Here is a 13,902-nt window from a genome sequence, read left to right on the forward strand (position 1 = left end):
TTGGTGGCCACTAGATGGCGCTATAACATTGCACTTTTATTCTGCTTTACTGCAAGCTCCGTCCTCTCAGGTTCTACATTCTATACCGTGACAAATGGCGTCCAATACGGTGGCGAGTCCTGATGGAAGTGTGACCAGAGACGCAATGTGTCGCAAAACGTTCTAATTTCATATTTTAATATATATTCCGGAATATTTGATTTGTAAAGATTTTCACATATCAATCTCTTTATAATAGTACGGCATGGCGGGATTTGACTTGACAGAAGATCACTTGCATACCTCCCAACTTTTGGGCGAGAGAAAGAGGGGCAAAAAGCCCCTCTCCTTTTTCTAAACCACGCCCATTGCCACACCCACAAACAGTATAATATTGACCTTGATGGTCCCCACATAGAACAATGCCCCTTACTTTAAAATTAAATTATTTTTATGCTACAGTGAATGCAACCCCCCCCCCCAAATGCTAAAAAACCTAAACAAAAATTGATGATTTCATTTTCCTCCACACGTAGAGAGTTAATAAAATCATATCAATAAGCTAAAGACCCACTAAAATGGTTTTTTTTTTTACAGTGTATCTCCTCCTTATTTGTCCAAATTGCCCAAAAAACAAATAAAGATTGTTATAGCCTATAAACCCCTTCCCGCCACGCGCTGTTCTATATAACGGTGCGTTGGGAAGTGGCTTGGCAACACGGTTCAGACACAATGATCGGGTCAAGATGGCGGCTGTTCCTGACGGCCACCCATCTTGTCCCATGTGCAGTGATGGCAGTTACACATCATTACTATGGTAACAAAGCATGACAGTCTGTTACATCATCACTAGGAGCAAAGCAGGAGAGGGAGGAACTGTTACTGAGAACTAAAGGATCTTGGGAGTTGTAGATGGCAGCCATCTTAAACATAACCCTGCCCACTTTAGAAAGCCCATAACATTTTGTGAATAATAAATTCAAATTATTTAAGCTCCGTTTTGTGATTTATGAAAGCTACAAAAACCCATAATGCTATAAATAAAGGCAACTAAACTCAGACGTCCAGCTATCAGGTATTCCGTGAATAACCCTTTAAGGAGTTTAAGTTTGTTTCCTGGCCGTGAATTAAATACTGCAGAAGACAACTGCATATTCACATTCAATTTAATTCTTCAGCTATATTCAAACATTTCTTCAATTGGATGTTATTAAATAAGGTAGCTGTGTGAAAAAAAAGGCCCATAAATGGAGTCATGTGGTCCCACAGAAATGGAGGACAGCTGTCCTTCGACATGACCAGGGTTCATAGATCCAGGCACCATGACTGGAAACGTCTCATAAGTTATCCATGGCCTCAATCTAAAATCAACTTTTTAAATTATGCTAATGAGCCCGAATGGCTCCCCTCTGTGCTGCAACTTTAAAGGCCATTAGTGTGTAGGATAGGTAATATTGGCAAAAGGTTTGTACATCTAATGGGTTGATAGTAACTTATTCCGATCTGGGCTATTAGAGCAGCAAGTGTTATGACAGCTGGTCACCTGCTCCTCCCTGTACGGGAGACCAGTGCAGCACTAAGGAAGTGGGTGTAACTGAAGGCCCCTTAGTGACAGACCTAGAAACCTGTATGGGTGGTCACAAAGGGGTTAAAGGACAACACAGTCATGACATATATACAATGAAGGAAATAAGTATTTGCTCCCTGGCTGATTTTGGAAGTTTGACCACTGACATGAAAAGTCTATAATTTTAAGGGTACAGAGGTTGCACTAACATTTTTCCAGAAGGGTGATAATACTCCTCTCACAATTTTTGAGGAGTATTCTTAACCGAGGAGGAGTACGAAATTTTTAATAATAAATGTATAACTCCCAGGCGTATACGTATACACGGGATAAGGTCTAATTTGAATTCTCAGGAAAACCCCTTTAGGGAGCATTCACACATTTTTTATGCATTTTTGACGTATGAAAAGGCTTCACATGTTGAAGTAACATAGCGTTTTAGCCAATGCAATGGAAACGCAATGTTACTTCAACATGTGATCAAGGCCGAAGCCTTTGGAATGCGTAAAAAATGCAACGCATCGTGTGAATGCACCCTCAAATAGCAACTATCTATTAAACGAGTGGTGCACAACATTTTTGTGGTGTGTTCACACATGGCGTTTTCTAACACATCAGAACAGCTGAGAAGAGATTTGTATAATTACATTGCTGTCAACATTGTGTTAACAAAACATGTATCAACACAATTTTATTGCGTTTTGTAATTGAAATGTTGACACCAATGTAATTAGGAAAATCTCTTCTTAGCTGTTGTGATGTGTTTGAAAATGTATGTAATAACCACACCCTGAGGGCGCGTTCACACGTTGCGTTTTGGTTGCGTTTTCATTGCGTTTGAAACGCATATACAACAGCTGATGAGAGGTGATTTGCCTAATTACATTACCGTTTACGATGCGTTTTGTAAACTGAAACGTTAACAGTGATGTAATTAGGCAAATCACCCCTCAGCTGTTGTATATGCGTTTCAAACGCAATGAAAACGCAGGTCAAAACGCAACGTGTGAACGCGCCCTCAGGCTACATTCACACTACCAAATGGGGGACGTATGTACGGCCACAAGCTTGTGGCTGTACATATGTCCTCAATAGATGGCAATGGCCGCACGGAGCGAAAATGTCTTTCCTCGTGTTACGGCCCTTACCCAATGCATTTTAATGGAGAGGGGTGGGGTGACCCCCTCCTCTCCATGTCACCGAACGCATGCCTGCATAGCTATGGCCTGGCGGGAATACGTTTGTGTGAATACTGCCTTATTGTCTACAGAGCGGACTATGGCTGATGGCCAGTCTGGGGCTGATGCTGCTGAAATTTTATTTAATTTATTTTCTTTTTTTTGTTTTTTATTTTTTGTTTACAGGGGCACATTTAGGGAGGAACACTATATATATATTTATTAGTGTGCCTTGCTTTACTCAAATATATATCACAGATAACAGTGATCTAATGGTAAAGCCATTTGGATCACTGTCATCAGTGATCTGTATACAGAGACAAGCAGAGAGGGTGCATACAGCACCTTCCCTGCATGCCTCTCACTGTATACAGGGGATGCTGTGACTGATAATCAGCCTCTGTCACAGTACACGATCGGGCTGTCACATAGACAGCACGATCCTGTTACTGGCTGTGTGCACGATCACACACAGACCATGAGCAACAGATATCCCGGCCCCTCACTCGGCTCCTCCCCCAGCCCACGCTGGGCTCCTCCATCTCTCACCTATCTCTCGGCGCCCCGCGGGAGAGGCTCGGACGGTGAGCAAGAAGGCCCTCCCTGTCCTGCCTCCAGCCACTCAGTGCTGCAATCCTGCAGAGAATATCTTACAGGATCGCAGTCGGCGCTGTCACAGCTTGGAAGCGGCAGCTCACAGGAAAATCACCAAGCATATTAATACGCTAGGTGATTTTTTTGGGGAGTAAATTAGCCTCTAAACGCGTCTATGACGCATGTAGAGGCGTTATCGCGACCCCTGTAAGGGTAGGTTACTGTCAACATTGTGATTTTCTGCAATTTATTTTTGATATTCTCTCTCGTATCATATTTAAATAATCAGAACTTTATTGAATGAAATAAGCATTTGATCCCATAGAAAAATTATCGTATTCATTACATAAAGACGTTCCCTGTATTACTTGACCACACACTGCAGCAGGGATTTTGGCCCAGTCATCAGTACAGATCTTTCAGCATCTGAGGCTGTTGCTGGGCAACATCAAGTTTCAGCCACCTCAAAATATTTCTTGTTGGGTTCATGTTAGGAGACGGGCTAGACCACTCCAGGACCTTTAAATGTTTCATGAAGAGCTGATGTATAGTTGCCCTGGCTGGCTGTTTTGGGTCAGTGTCATACTGGAAGACCGAACCATAACCGATCTTCAATGCTCAGATGGATATTTGTCCAAAATTTTTCAATATATGGTACCCCATACATCCTAGCTGTATATTACAGCGAACACCCCTGGCTGGAACACCAGCTATCAGAGATTCCTCCGATCGTGGGCATTAACCCCTTCTAATGAGGATGAGACACCCCACCCCCTCTCTCGTTGCTTACCGTGGGGTGGGTCCGATCCTCCGATGGCAGTCCCGTAGTCAGCAGAGTGCCTCGGGGCTGTGCAATGTGTTCATCCCCTTTTAAGATCACTGAGCTTGAACAAGCGATCAGAGCATTGTTTGTTCAAGCCAAACCCACAAGTTTAAAAAACAAATTACATTTTTTACTTCATGAGCAGGGGGCACTTCAGGATATTAAATCATTATGGCGCAATGTGTTATCAATGGTTTTCTTGGTGGCTGTGGAGCCCTCCGTCTTGAAATCATTAACAAGTCCCCCCCCAATGTAGTTTTAGGGTTGTCTGATGTCCCAGATTGATGTCAATTGACAGCTCTTTGGTGTTCCTCATGTTGTAAAGGTTAGAGTCTGTGGACAGGAGTCATATAGTCATACAGTTTATTAGGAAGCATCTAACTGGACAGTAGGTGCCAGAGCTCTTAATGGTTGGTAGGGGATCAAATAAATTTATTTCATTTTGCTGAGAGAAAAAGTAAATCATTTATGCAATGAGATTTAGAATATGAAAAATATAATTCCGAAAAATCAAAGTTAAAATTAACCTACTCTTAAAATTATAGACCGTTCATTGTCTGTGGTCATTCTCAAACTTACAAAACCAACCAGGGATCAAATAATCATTTCCTTTACTGTACAGGCAGTCCCCGGGTTACGTACAAGATAGGGTCCGGAGGTTTGTTCTTAAGTTGAATTTGTATGTAAGTCGAAACTGTATATTTTATAATTGTAGATCCAGATCAAAAAATTTTGGCCCCAGTTACAATTGGAGTTTAAACATTTTTTGCTCTAATGGGACCAAGGATTATCAATAAAGCTTCATTACAGACAGCTTACAGCTGATCATTGCAGCCTAGGACTATAGTAAAGCATTCAGAAAGATTCACCAGAGGTCAGAGGGGTCTGTCTGTAACTATGGGTTGTCTGTAAGTCGGGTGTCCTTAAGTAGTGGACCGCCTGTATATGTGCTGCACGGGGCATGTGCAAATAGGACATTTATAACAATATAGTAGTTGCCAATGGGTTAAGCCACTATTTCAGAGCATCAGGAAAAGGCCCTTACAATTTTTTTGGCATTGAAGGTCAAAACACCACAATACAAAAAAGGCATATTGGCTAGCAAGTGGCTTGAAAATCCTATGATAAATGTCTCCCAATGAGTTTACATGAAATTGTTTGAAATTTACAGGGCATAAATATTTTGCAGGTGAATACTGGTATCCAGTATATAATGGAAGTAGCAGTTTGTACTGGATGCATTAAAACATACCACAAACACAGAGAGATTCCAAAGTTCTGTAATTTTCAAAATAAAGATCACACATCGTTTATAGACATTCTACACAAAGTACAAAAAATAATTGCTAAATCAGAAGCATCCACAGGGCCAATAATGCCCCTTCCCCATTGCCCTCCTTCTGCTCCAACTGGCAATTGAAAAGGGGACTCTTAATTATACACATACAGTTAAACAAGTGTGCTTGGAAAATTCAATTGTAATATACACAAAAGAAGGGGGGTTTAATGTCTGTTGTAAATATACACCGTTTAACTATTACATTTGTATATTCAAACAAGAAAGAATTAAGTGGACAATATGTTACAGCAACTTACAAGTGAGACAAAATGCAAAACAAAACATTAGTCTGTACAGTAAAGAATAACTAACAAGATTTCATTGGGTTCTTCTGATTCAACTTGCAGTTGGCTAATTTTAGAAAGGTCCTGCACTAATTTAGAGCAAATTTAACACTTATCCAAATTCTTTCTGGAAATAAAATGATATATCAAACACCAATTAAAAAAAAAAGGTTAAGGAGGGGGGGGGGGGGGTGAAGTTTTGTTTTGCCTGGCTGAAATTACAATTTACAATTTACAACATCACGACCAATAGATCTGTAGAAGAATTCTGAAAATGCACAGTTTGGCCTAAATTTTTTTTTCCTTTTTTTTTTTTAAATCTTTTCTTTTCTCTTACCAAAAAGGAAGGGGGTTATGTCGATTTTCAAACTCACATTTACATTACTGAGGTTTTACAAATGTACAATTTTACAGTCAAAAGGGTTTATGTCCACTAACTGCAGGATACATCTGTATTTAAACATCAAAAAATTAAAAGAAAAAATACTACAAAGTTTTATATATATGCAAATATCTATATCAAGTATACACTACATATTTATACAAAGCGAAAAAAGGGTATAAGAGGGGTAGAATTAAGGTGGACATGCTAAAGAAAGTCTCTGGAAATCAAAATACACAGTCTCGTAAAATTGGCAGGTCATCTGCCTCAATCCCAATATCTGCACGATAAAACAGAATTTACTTGGAAAAGGGGAAAAAAAAAAAAAAAAAAAACAGATTATATTTGTATGTATATATATACACACACACACATATATATAATCTATCATGGATAGAGATTAGGAACTCTGGGTGGGATAAACAAAGCAGGTTTTAAAATAAAATATAGGGGGTGGGGTAAGTGTTTTGGCTTAAAAAGTTTCAGTATCCTTTTGGACTTCATAAAGAGCAAATTTATTCACACGGGCTCTGAGGCACAAAATGGAGTGTGCACTCAAAGGGAGGGGGTCATGTACAAGATATGTACAAGTGATTCTATACAGAAATACAGTGGGTAGGGTTAGATTGATCTTTAAAATAATAATTAAATGTGTCAGGTGTAATAAAATTAAAGACATTTACAAAGGTTTGTTGAAAGTTATAGCTACACCCCGAATCTCCCACGCGGCAGAAATAGGGAGATCCTGGGTCCAGGAAGATCTCTAGATGATGCCATTGGAGGGACCACACATTGGCCCCAGATCCATACCGTTCTTCATGTAGTACTTCTCCAGCTTAGCAAGAATGTGCTTGCCATACGTATACTTACGAAGGGTGGCAATATGTGGTCGAATCTAAGGATGAAAAACACATGTAATACTCCAGTTATTTAATGACAAGGTTCAATCTGTGTTACTGCACTGTAAAATGTATGTTAATGAAATCTGTAGGCAGTGTTCTGGACAGATAACAAATAAGGGCTATAAAATGAATGATCTAACATCCAGTAAAATGTCATTTAACCCACCAATAACAAAGTATTTCCGTTTTCCCATTTCCAATCCAAGCATTCCAAAAACCACAATTTAATATTTCCATTTCCAGATTTATATGGAGTCCAGTGATCTGTGGCAGGATTAGCAGCTCCCACCTGTCATGTCAACTGATCACAATACTCCAGTAACAGAGACACCAACTTTTAGGGCAGTGATGGTGAACCTATGGCACGGGTGCCAGAGGCGGCACTCAGAGTCCTTTCTGTGGGCACTCGGGCCATCGCCCCAGCACACCAGACAGGACTCAAAGAATCTTCCTGCAGTTCCAAGCAACTTAAAAGATGCTGCTTTCAGTCATTTTGATACTTCCTTCGCTACTTGGGACTGTAGGAAGAGGGAGAATAAATAGACGGGTCTGAATTATCTTTGGAGGACCTCCTGCTGGCCCCATGATTCTCTGTGTACAGAAGGACACTGGAAAGAAGTTTCTACTGTGTTGCTGTTCTCAGGAGGCCAATATGATTGAAAGTTGTTTAACAGGGAGCAATAAGTTACTGCTTTCATTTTTAGTTGGCACCTCGTGATAAATAAGGGGGGTTTGGGGTTCAGTTTGGGCACTTGGCCACTAAAAGCTTCGCCATCACTGTTTTAGGGCATAGGCCAAAAACTTAGGCCAAGTTCACAACAGGCTTTCAGCAGATACGGTTCCACCTTGTTATTTATAGATCAAAAAGTAGTAATGCAGTCTTGTAAAGTTATTTATGCTGAAAATAGACAAATGGAGTGATAACTTTTTTTAAATTTTTACAGAGGTGTATGAGTGCTTTCACTGTGCACCCCAAATTACTTCTCCTTTATTCTTTGGGTCCATACAATCACGGGGATACCAAATTTATATAGGTTTTATAATGCTTCCATACATTTACAAAAGAAAAAAATCTTCATGCCCAATGCCCTACCGTTTTTTTTTCTTTTAACCTGACTGCAGCTTTTCAGTTTGCGGTTGCAAATATGCCAGTGAGCCCTATCAATATACCGACATGTGACTAAAGCTGCACTAAAAAAAAAAAAAAAAAAGTTTTCCTATAGGGCTTTTCCTTACCTTGTGCATTACAATTTTACGCTGTGCAGGCTCTGCCACATCAATCATTTTCTGCACCACATAGTTGGCATACTGATCCTTCATCATGGTGTATAAGGCACTGTGAGGCCCATCATTCATTGAACAAACTTCATCAATAAGCATTGCTCGCTCTGTGCGGGAAGCATGTGTTACACACTTCTCAACCACATTACTGTAAGTAAATTAAATTGAAAAAAGTTAGCAAAGGAGTATTTTAATAATAAAAACAAGAAGGAGAACACATCCCAGCTGGGAACCCCACAATCACAAGAAACAGGACTCAGTTGCCCCCAATTGATAAACTGGTATACTTTCGGTATACCTCACCGATTGTTAAATCGCCAACAATTAAAGAAGACCTGCCACCAGAATTTTACCCCTCATACCAGTAATACCTGCTGGTACATTGATTACAGCCATTTTCTGATATGCAAATGCTTTTTCCGCCGGCAACGCCCCGGAAGAAGCCTTGCCGGCGAAACCCGGGGTCGGGCGGTTAGGAAAGCTAGCGCCCCGTTATGTGAATTTGTGATATGTGCATCTTTAATGGACTCTTGTGAGTATAATGAACTGAAATAAATTTTAACTTTATTGGAACGTACCACACAAGCTGCCTGCATATTTTCTTCCAGCTACAAATATAATTAAAGGAGGAGAATGAGAGTGCGATGGTGCTAGTCTGAATGGTGACATACTTTCAGCAGGAGAAACTGAAGATTGGTGCTGTTCATTGATGTTTTAAGATGGAATAACGAGGGAGAAGAATATTTGGAGCTCCGGTCATAGTGAAATTATTTTCTCTATTTCTGTGGGCTGAGAGATGGTGTTGGATGGGAGCTTCTGGCCGACCTGAAGCTCCCTGTGCGCCGTTGTAGTGAAACCGGCGCACAGAGAAGACTGGCTGCGGCGCGGGACATCGGCGGTGCCGGACGAGGCAAGTACATGTTTATTATTTTTAAATAGCCCTCCCCAGCCCGGGCCTCAGTTATTTTTAAAACCCGGATAACCCCTTTAAGTTCCATTCATGTCATGTGACCAGGGCGATGCCATCTAAGGTCCTCTACCCTTTACATTTGCAAAATGTATGTATGTGATTACATGAAATCACAGCATCCTCCGTGGAGGATGGAGAGGAGTAGAAGTCCATGGAGGCTGCTGTGATCTCATGTGATCAGATATATACATGGAGTACATTTTGCAAAATAAAAGGTTATAGGTCCTTAGATAACATCACCCTAGACACATGACATTGAGAACTGAATAGTAAGGAATCACAGCACAAAAAGTAGTCCAACAAGGATGTCTATACCCATTAGTCACTAAAGTTTAACTTTTATTTGTATAATTAAAAAGTGAATATTGAACCAACCAAAACAACAGTTCTGAGACACAGCTTCAGAGATTATTGAGGGGGTAGTCAGAGACAGATTAAACTGTGATTAGGTCCCATAACAGGGTGTAGTGAGAGTGCTCTAACTGTGGTGATCGACTGGGGCTCCCACGTAGTTACATTTGGGGTGACCACTTGATTTCACCCCAGCTCTTGTAACCGAGAGCCTGCATATAGTATATACTAGTCATCCCCGATGCAAGCACCGCATTCAGTCGGTATGGACAAATATATACCCCAACACTGAAGCTCAGCATGCTAAAGGGAGGAGGGGAAGGGAGGATTCCTTCACACTTGCCCTAGAGATTAAACACCCACTTCAGATGCACCAACACATAACTGATTCCCTAATAGAGCTGCTATTGTGAACTGCTGATTCTAAAAACATTCACACTGTAGCCCCCACTGTAGTAAGGAGGCATAAGACCAGGAGTAGAAGGGCGGGCCGGCCAAGAAGGATACACCCCTCTGATACTAGGTAATATAACAATGTTGATTTATGGGGATGGTAAAAGATGGGTGTCAGTTAATAGGGCTCTATAGGAACCGGTTACAAGTTGCATTGGTGAAAATGTGGTGACAGGTTCTCTTTAAACTTAGTACAACCTCTTTAAAGGAAACCTACCACTTGTAGTGGCAGGTTTCCGATGGCAATACCGGGCACCAGCTCAGGGTTAGCTGGTGCCAGAGCTTATTTTAGTTAGTGTTTTAAACCACGGTATCGCGGTTTAAAACACTTTTTAAACTTTATAGCCGGCGCAGGCAGGTATGCGCTCGGCGCTTACCATGCACGCGGCTACATAGGAAGTGAATGAGAGCCGCGTGCACGGTAAGCGCCGAGCGCGTACCTGCCTGCGCCGGCTATAACATTTAAAAAGTGTTTTAAACCGCGATACCGCGGTTTAAAACACTAACTAAAATAAGCTCCGGCACCAGCTCACCCTGAGCTGGTGCCCGGTATTTCCATCGGAAACCTGCCACTACAAGTGGTAGGTTTCCTTTAAAAGGAGCCATATTTAATAAATTCATGAAATTAAAAAAAAAAAAAAACTTCAGGATTTTACAATGTACTTGGTGCTTGCTTAGGGACTATGCATAGTGAATGCCAACTGTGCAAGACATAAGATACAAAGAAGAATCTATGAGGACATGCACAGAGTTTGAAATAAATACAATGTTTCTAAATTATTTGACATCACATGGTTTTAAGCAGACACACCTAGCAAACTTGTGTTGACTCAGAACCAGGACATTGCCCCGAATTTCTGCAACAATCTTACTCTTGTCTTCAGGTCGACCATGTTCTAAAACATGCTGAATGACATAGTTCCCATATTGATCCTGTAACCAAAATAGTCAAAATTAATAATACAATACAAACTGGACTGTCATTACAAAAGAGGAGATAAAATATGTTCATCAAAAAAATAAAAAATGATAAACCACTTACTCATAGATCCAGGCACTGTGACTGTGGTGCTCTTGATATCGGTCATCCTTTGCGCCTTCCTTCCAAAATCAATTTTTAAATTAAACTAATAAACCTGAAGGGTTCCTAGGGTTGTTACCAAAGCCCCCTTACATGCTACAGCTTCACAAAGTGTTACACTGCCCCCCCCCCAGCACCTCCCTCTCCATTATATGATCTCACAGCAGCAGAGGAACTCCGAGCACCCAGGAGGGGGGAGGTGCTCCTGTACAATGTAAAAGCCTGTCAAGATGCAGCATGGAGGCACTCTGGTAACACTCCCAGGAGCACAATTTATAAAGTTTATTTTAGAAGAAAGGAAGCCACGGATAACAAATATAAGATCATAGTTATGTAGTCTGGATCTTTGATGGTAGTGTGCCTTTAAAGGGAACCTGTCCCCAGGGACCTCATTTTCACTAAAGACAGGTTACAGAAGCACATTAAAGCTTCATTGCAAATATGCCTTTCTGCTTTCTCTAAGCATTTGCATTACTTTATAATTGTGTGTTATAGCTTACCTGGCTTCCTGACAAAATCCTCTAGTTGGTCCCAAGGGTTGGGCTTTGGTTTGGACGCATTTAAAAAAAAGATGTAACTTGTCTGTGCTGCAGACTGCTCAGGTCTCAGCCCCCACCTTTGTGCTACTGTACACTGTACTGTCCCCCCTGCTCTTTCACAGAGCTCACTGGGTGGAGGGAGGGAGGGAGGAGCTGTCCAGCAGCACAAAGATTCTTCCTTGGTTGAATTGACCTGTCTTTTTTCAACCGTCTGAACCATAACTATGTAACCTGTCTTTAGTGAAAATAAGGTCTGTGGTGACAGGTTGCCTTTAATTAGTATATACAAATAAAGGTCATTAATATAGTAGTACATTTGGCATCTCTGCAATCCGTCCAAGGAAATCGTTCTCAAAAGAATCTAAAAATGATTAAACACCCAAAATCAAAGTAATCTTCGATGCCAAGACAAAAATACACCAAAATATCAATTTGGTGTAAATCAATTTTTTTTTACTTTACTATACTAGCTCGTAGATAAAAGAGACCTGATAGTGTCTAAGGATTTAACTCCTTACCATCACTGGATAGTCTAAATGTTTGCATATATGCAATTGCTGCACCACAGAGGAAGGGATGTGACTATGCATATAACTGCCCTGTAATGTGGGTTATATTATCGATTCCATAGCATTATTGCCAAACCTTTTTCTCGTCATCTCTACGGTACAACATTAAATCATACCGATGGTACACTGCAACCCATTAACTAGGTAATTTTTCTCTTACCTGTACCAACTGCTCTGTGTGCTGATGCAACTCCTCCAAAATGGGCAAAGTCTGCTCCGGAAGGCAATGCTCCAAAATCCTTTGAATAACTCTACAACCATATGGATGTGTGGAGAGTGCAAAAACCTGCAAAATGAAACAAATTTGAAAAAATGTGCAGGGACAGAAATAGTCCAAAAAGACCTTGTAACCCATTCCCATTTACATAACGCTCATAGCTTTAAATATATACCTGACTCTTAAAGGCATCAATGATGAATTGCAGAGATTGTGGCTGAACACATTCTATACACTTCTGTACAACATGATTTCCATTTTGGTCCTTAACACACTTCAAAACATGACCATCCAGCTCCCGAACCATTTCATTCTATAAAAGTAAAGTGTTATTTCAGTTGTTTTTCTGACCATTTCCTGAGTCCATTTTTAAACATGTCACCTACACAGCGGACTGCAGAAAGATGCAGAGGGATCTACTAATCATCAAGCAAAGAACCACCTACTCAAAAGTATAACAAATTAAGAACATTTATGTCAGCAATTACTTACAATGACTTGCTGGTCAGGTGGTATAAACTCTAAAGCCTTCTGTATCACCCGACACCCATACATCTGTAAAGCCAGAGAAAGTACATGCCCACGGATACGTTCTGCTAGTGCCAACTTCTGTTCTAGACTTCCAAACTGAAAAGATCACATTAAATATTGAATTCATAGTTCTTTAAAATGATACAAACTGACTAAAATACATGAAATTATCCACTGTACACTGAAATTATCCACGGAAAACAACAACTTATTCACTTCTAATCAACATTGATTGATTAACCAACCTCAAAAAACTTCTGTATGACGTAGTTCCCAAACACATCCACCATTAATTGATAGGCCGCTTGCAGAATCTCATTGAACACCAGCTGCCTCTCTGCTGGAGTTGCTCGTTCTAGCTTCAGTTGTATGAATCTGACAGACAAAACACACATTTTGTTTCACGTAATAAAAGTATAATATTGGCAATATTTCTAAAATTTACAATAGATAACATGCATAAATGTCAGTCTTTATAAACTTACATGGAATCTGCAATTTTGACCAAAGATTTGTGGAATCGTACCCGAAGGGAAGTTATAATCCATAGCTTGTGATTTACAGCCTATAGAGTTGTACTCTTTTCACAGCCCCTCACCTCTGCTATGAGCAAGTGCTGTAGCAGGATTCTGGTTTGATATTACAGCAGTCGTTTGGGGAGGGAGAGTAAGGGGTTGGAAACAGTTTCGTGAAGTGAGCAGAGAGTTCCTCAGGATGAAGGACCAGACAGGCACCCTAACAGGAGCTGCAAACCCTTTATTATAAATTCACTTTTCATAGTAATGCTGCCCCTAGCACCATGTACAGAGAGCGCGATGACAAACATTTTTCCAGTGCTGCCAAGTCTAAACTTCTGAGATTC

The 13,902-nt window shown here is 40.6% G+C and overlaps 1 protein-coding gene across 6 annotated transcripts in view; it reads right to left on the minus strand.

Annotated features, from left to right (window-relative positions):
• Positions 1-5,405: 5,405 nt before the first annotated feature.
• The window catches only part of PUM1 (pumilio RNA binding family member 1), a 32,928-nt gene continuing 24,431 nt past the window's right edge, over positions 5,406-13,902 (minus strand). For all 6 annotated transcript variants that reach the window (XM_072136940.1, XM_072136937.1, XM_072136936.1 and 3 more), the window contains exons 16-22: positions 13,286-13,415; positions 13,002-13,136; positions 12,685-12,822; positions 12,453-12,578; positions 10,915-11,036; positions 8,285-8,477; positions 5,406-7,041 (exon numbers count right to left, since the gene is read on the minus strand). In XM_072136940.1, coding sequence (XP_071993041.1) covers positions 6,910-7,041; positions 8,285-8,477; positions 10,915-11,036; positions 12,453-12,578; positions 12,685-12,822; positions 13,002-13,136; positions 13,286-13,415 — 976 coding nt within the window. In that variant the 3' untranslated portion in view covers positions 5,406-6,909. The remainder of the gene's footprint in view (positions 7,042-8,284; positions 8,478-10,914; positions 11,037-12,452; positions 12,579-12,684; positions 12,823-13,001; positions 13,137-13,285; positions 13,416-13,902) is intronic.

Source organism: Engystomops pustulosus, chromosome 2, assembly GCF_040894005.1.
Source record: "Engystomops pustulosus chromosome 2, aEngPut4.maternal, whole genome shotgun sequence".
NCBI classification, from domain to species: domain Eukaryota; kingdom Metazoa; phylum Chordata; class Amphibia; order Anura; family Leptodactylidae; genus Engystomops; species Engystomops pustulosus.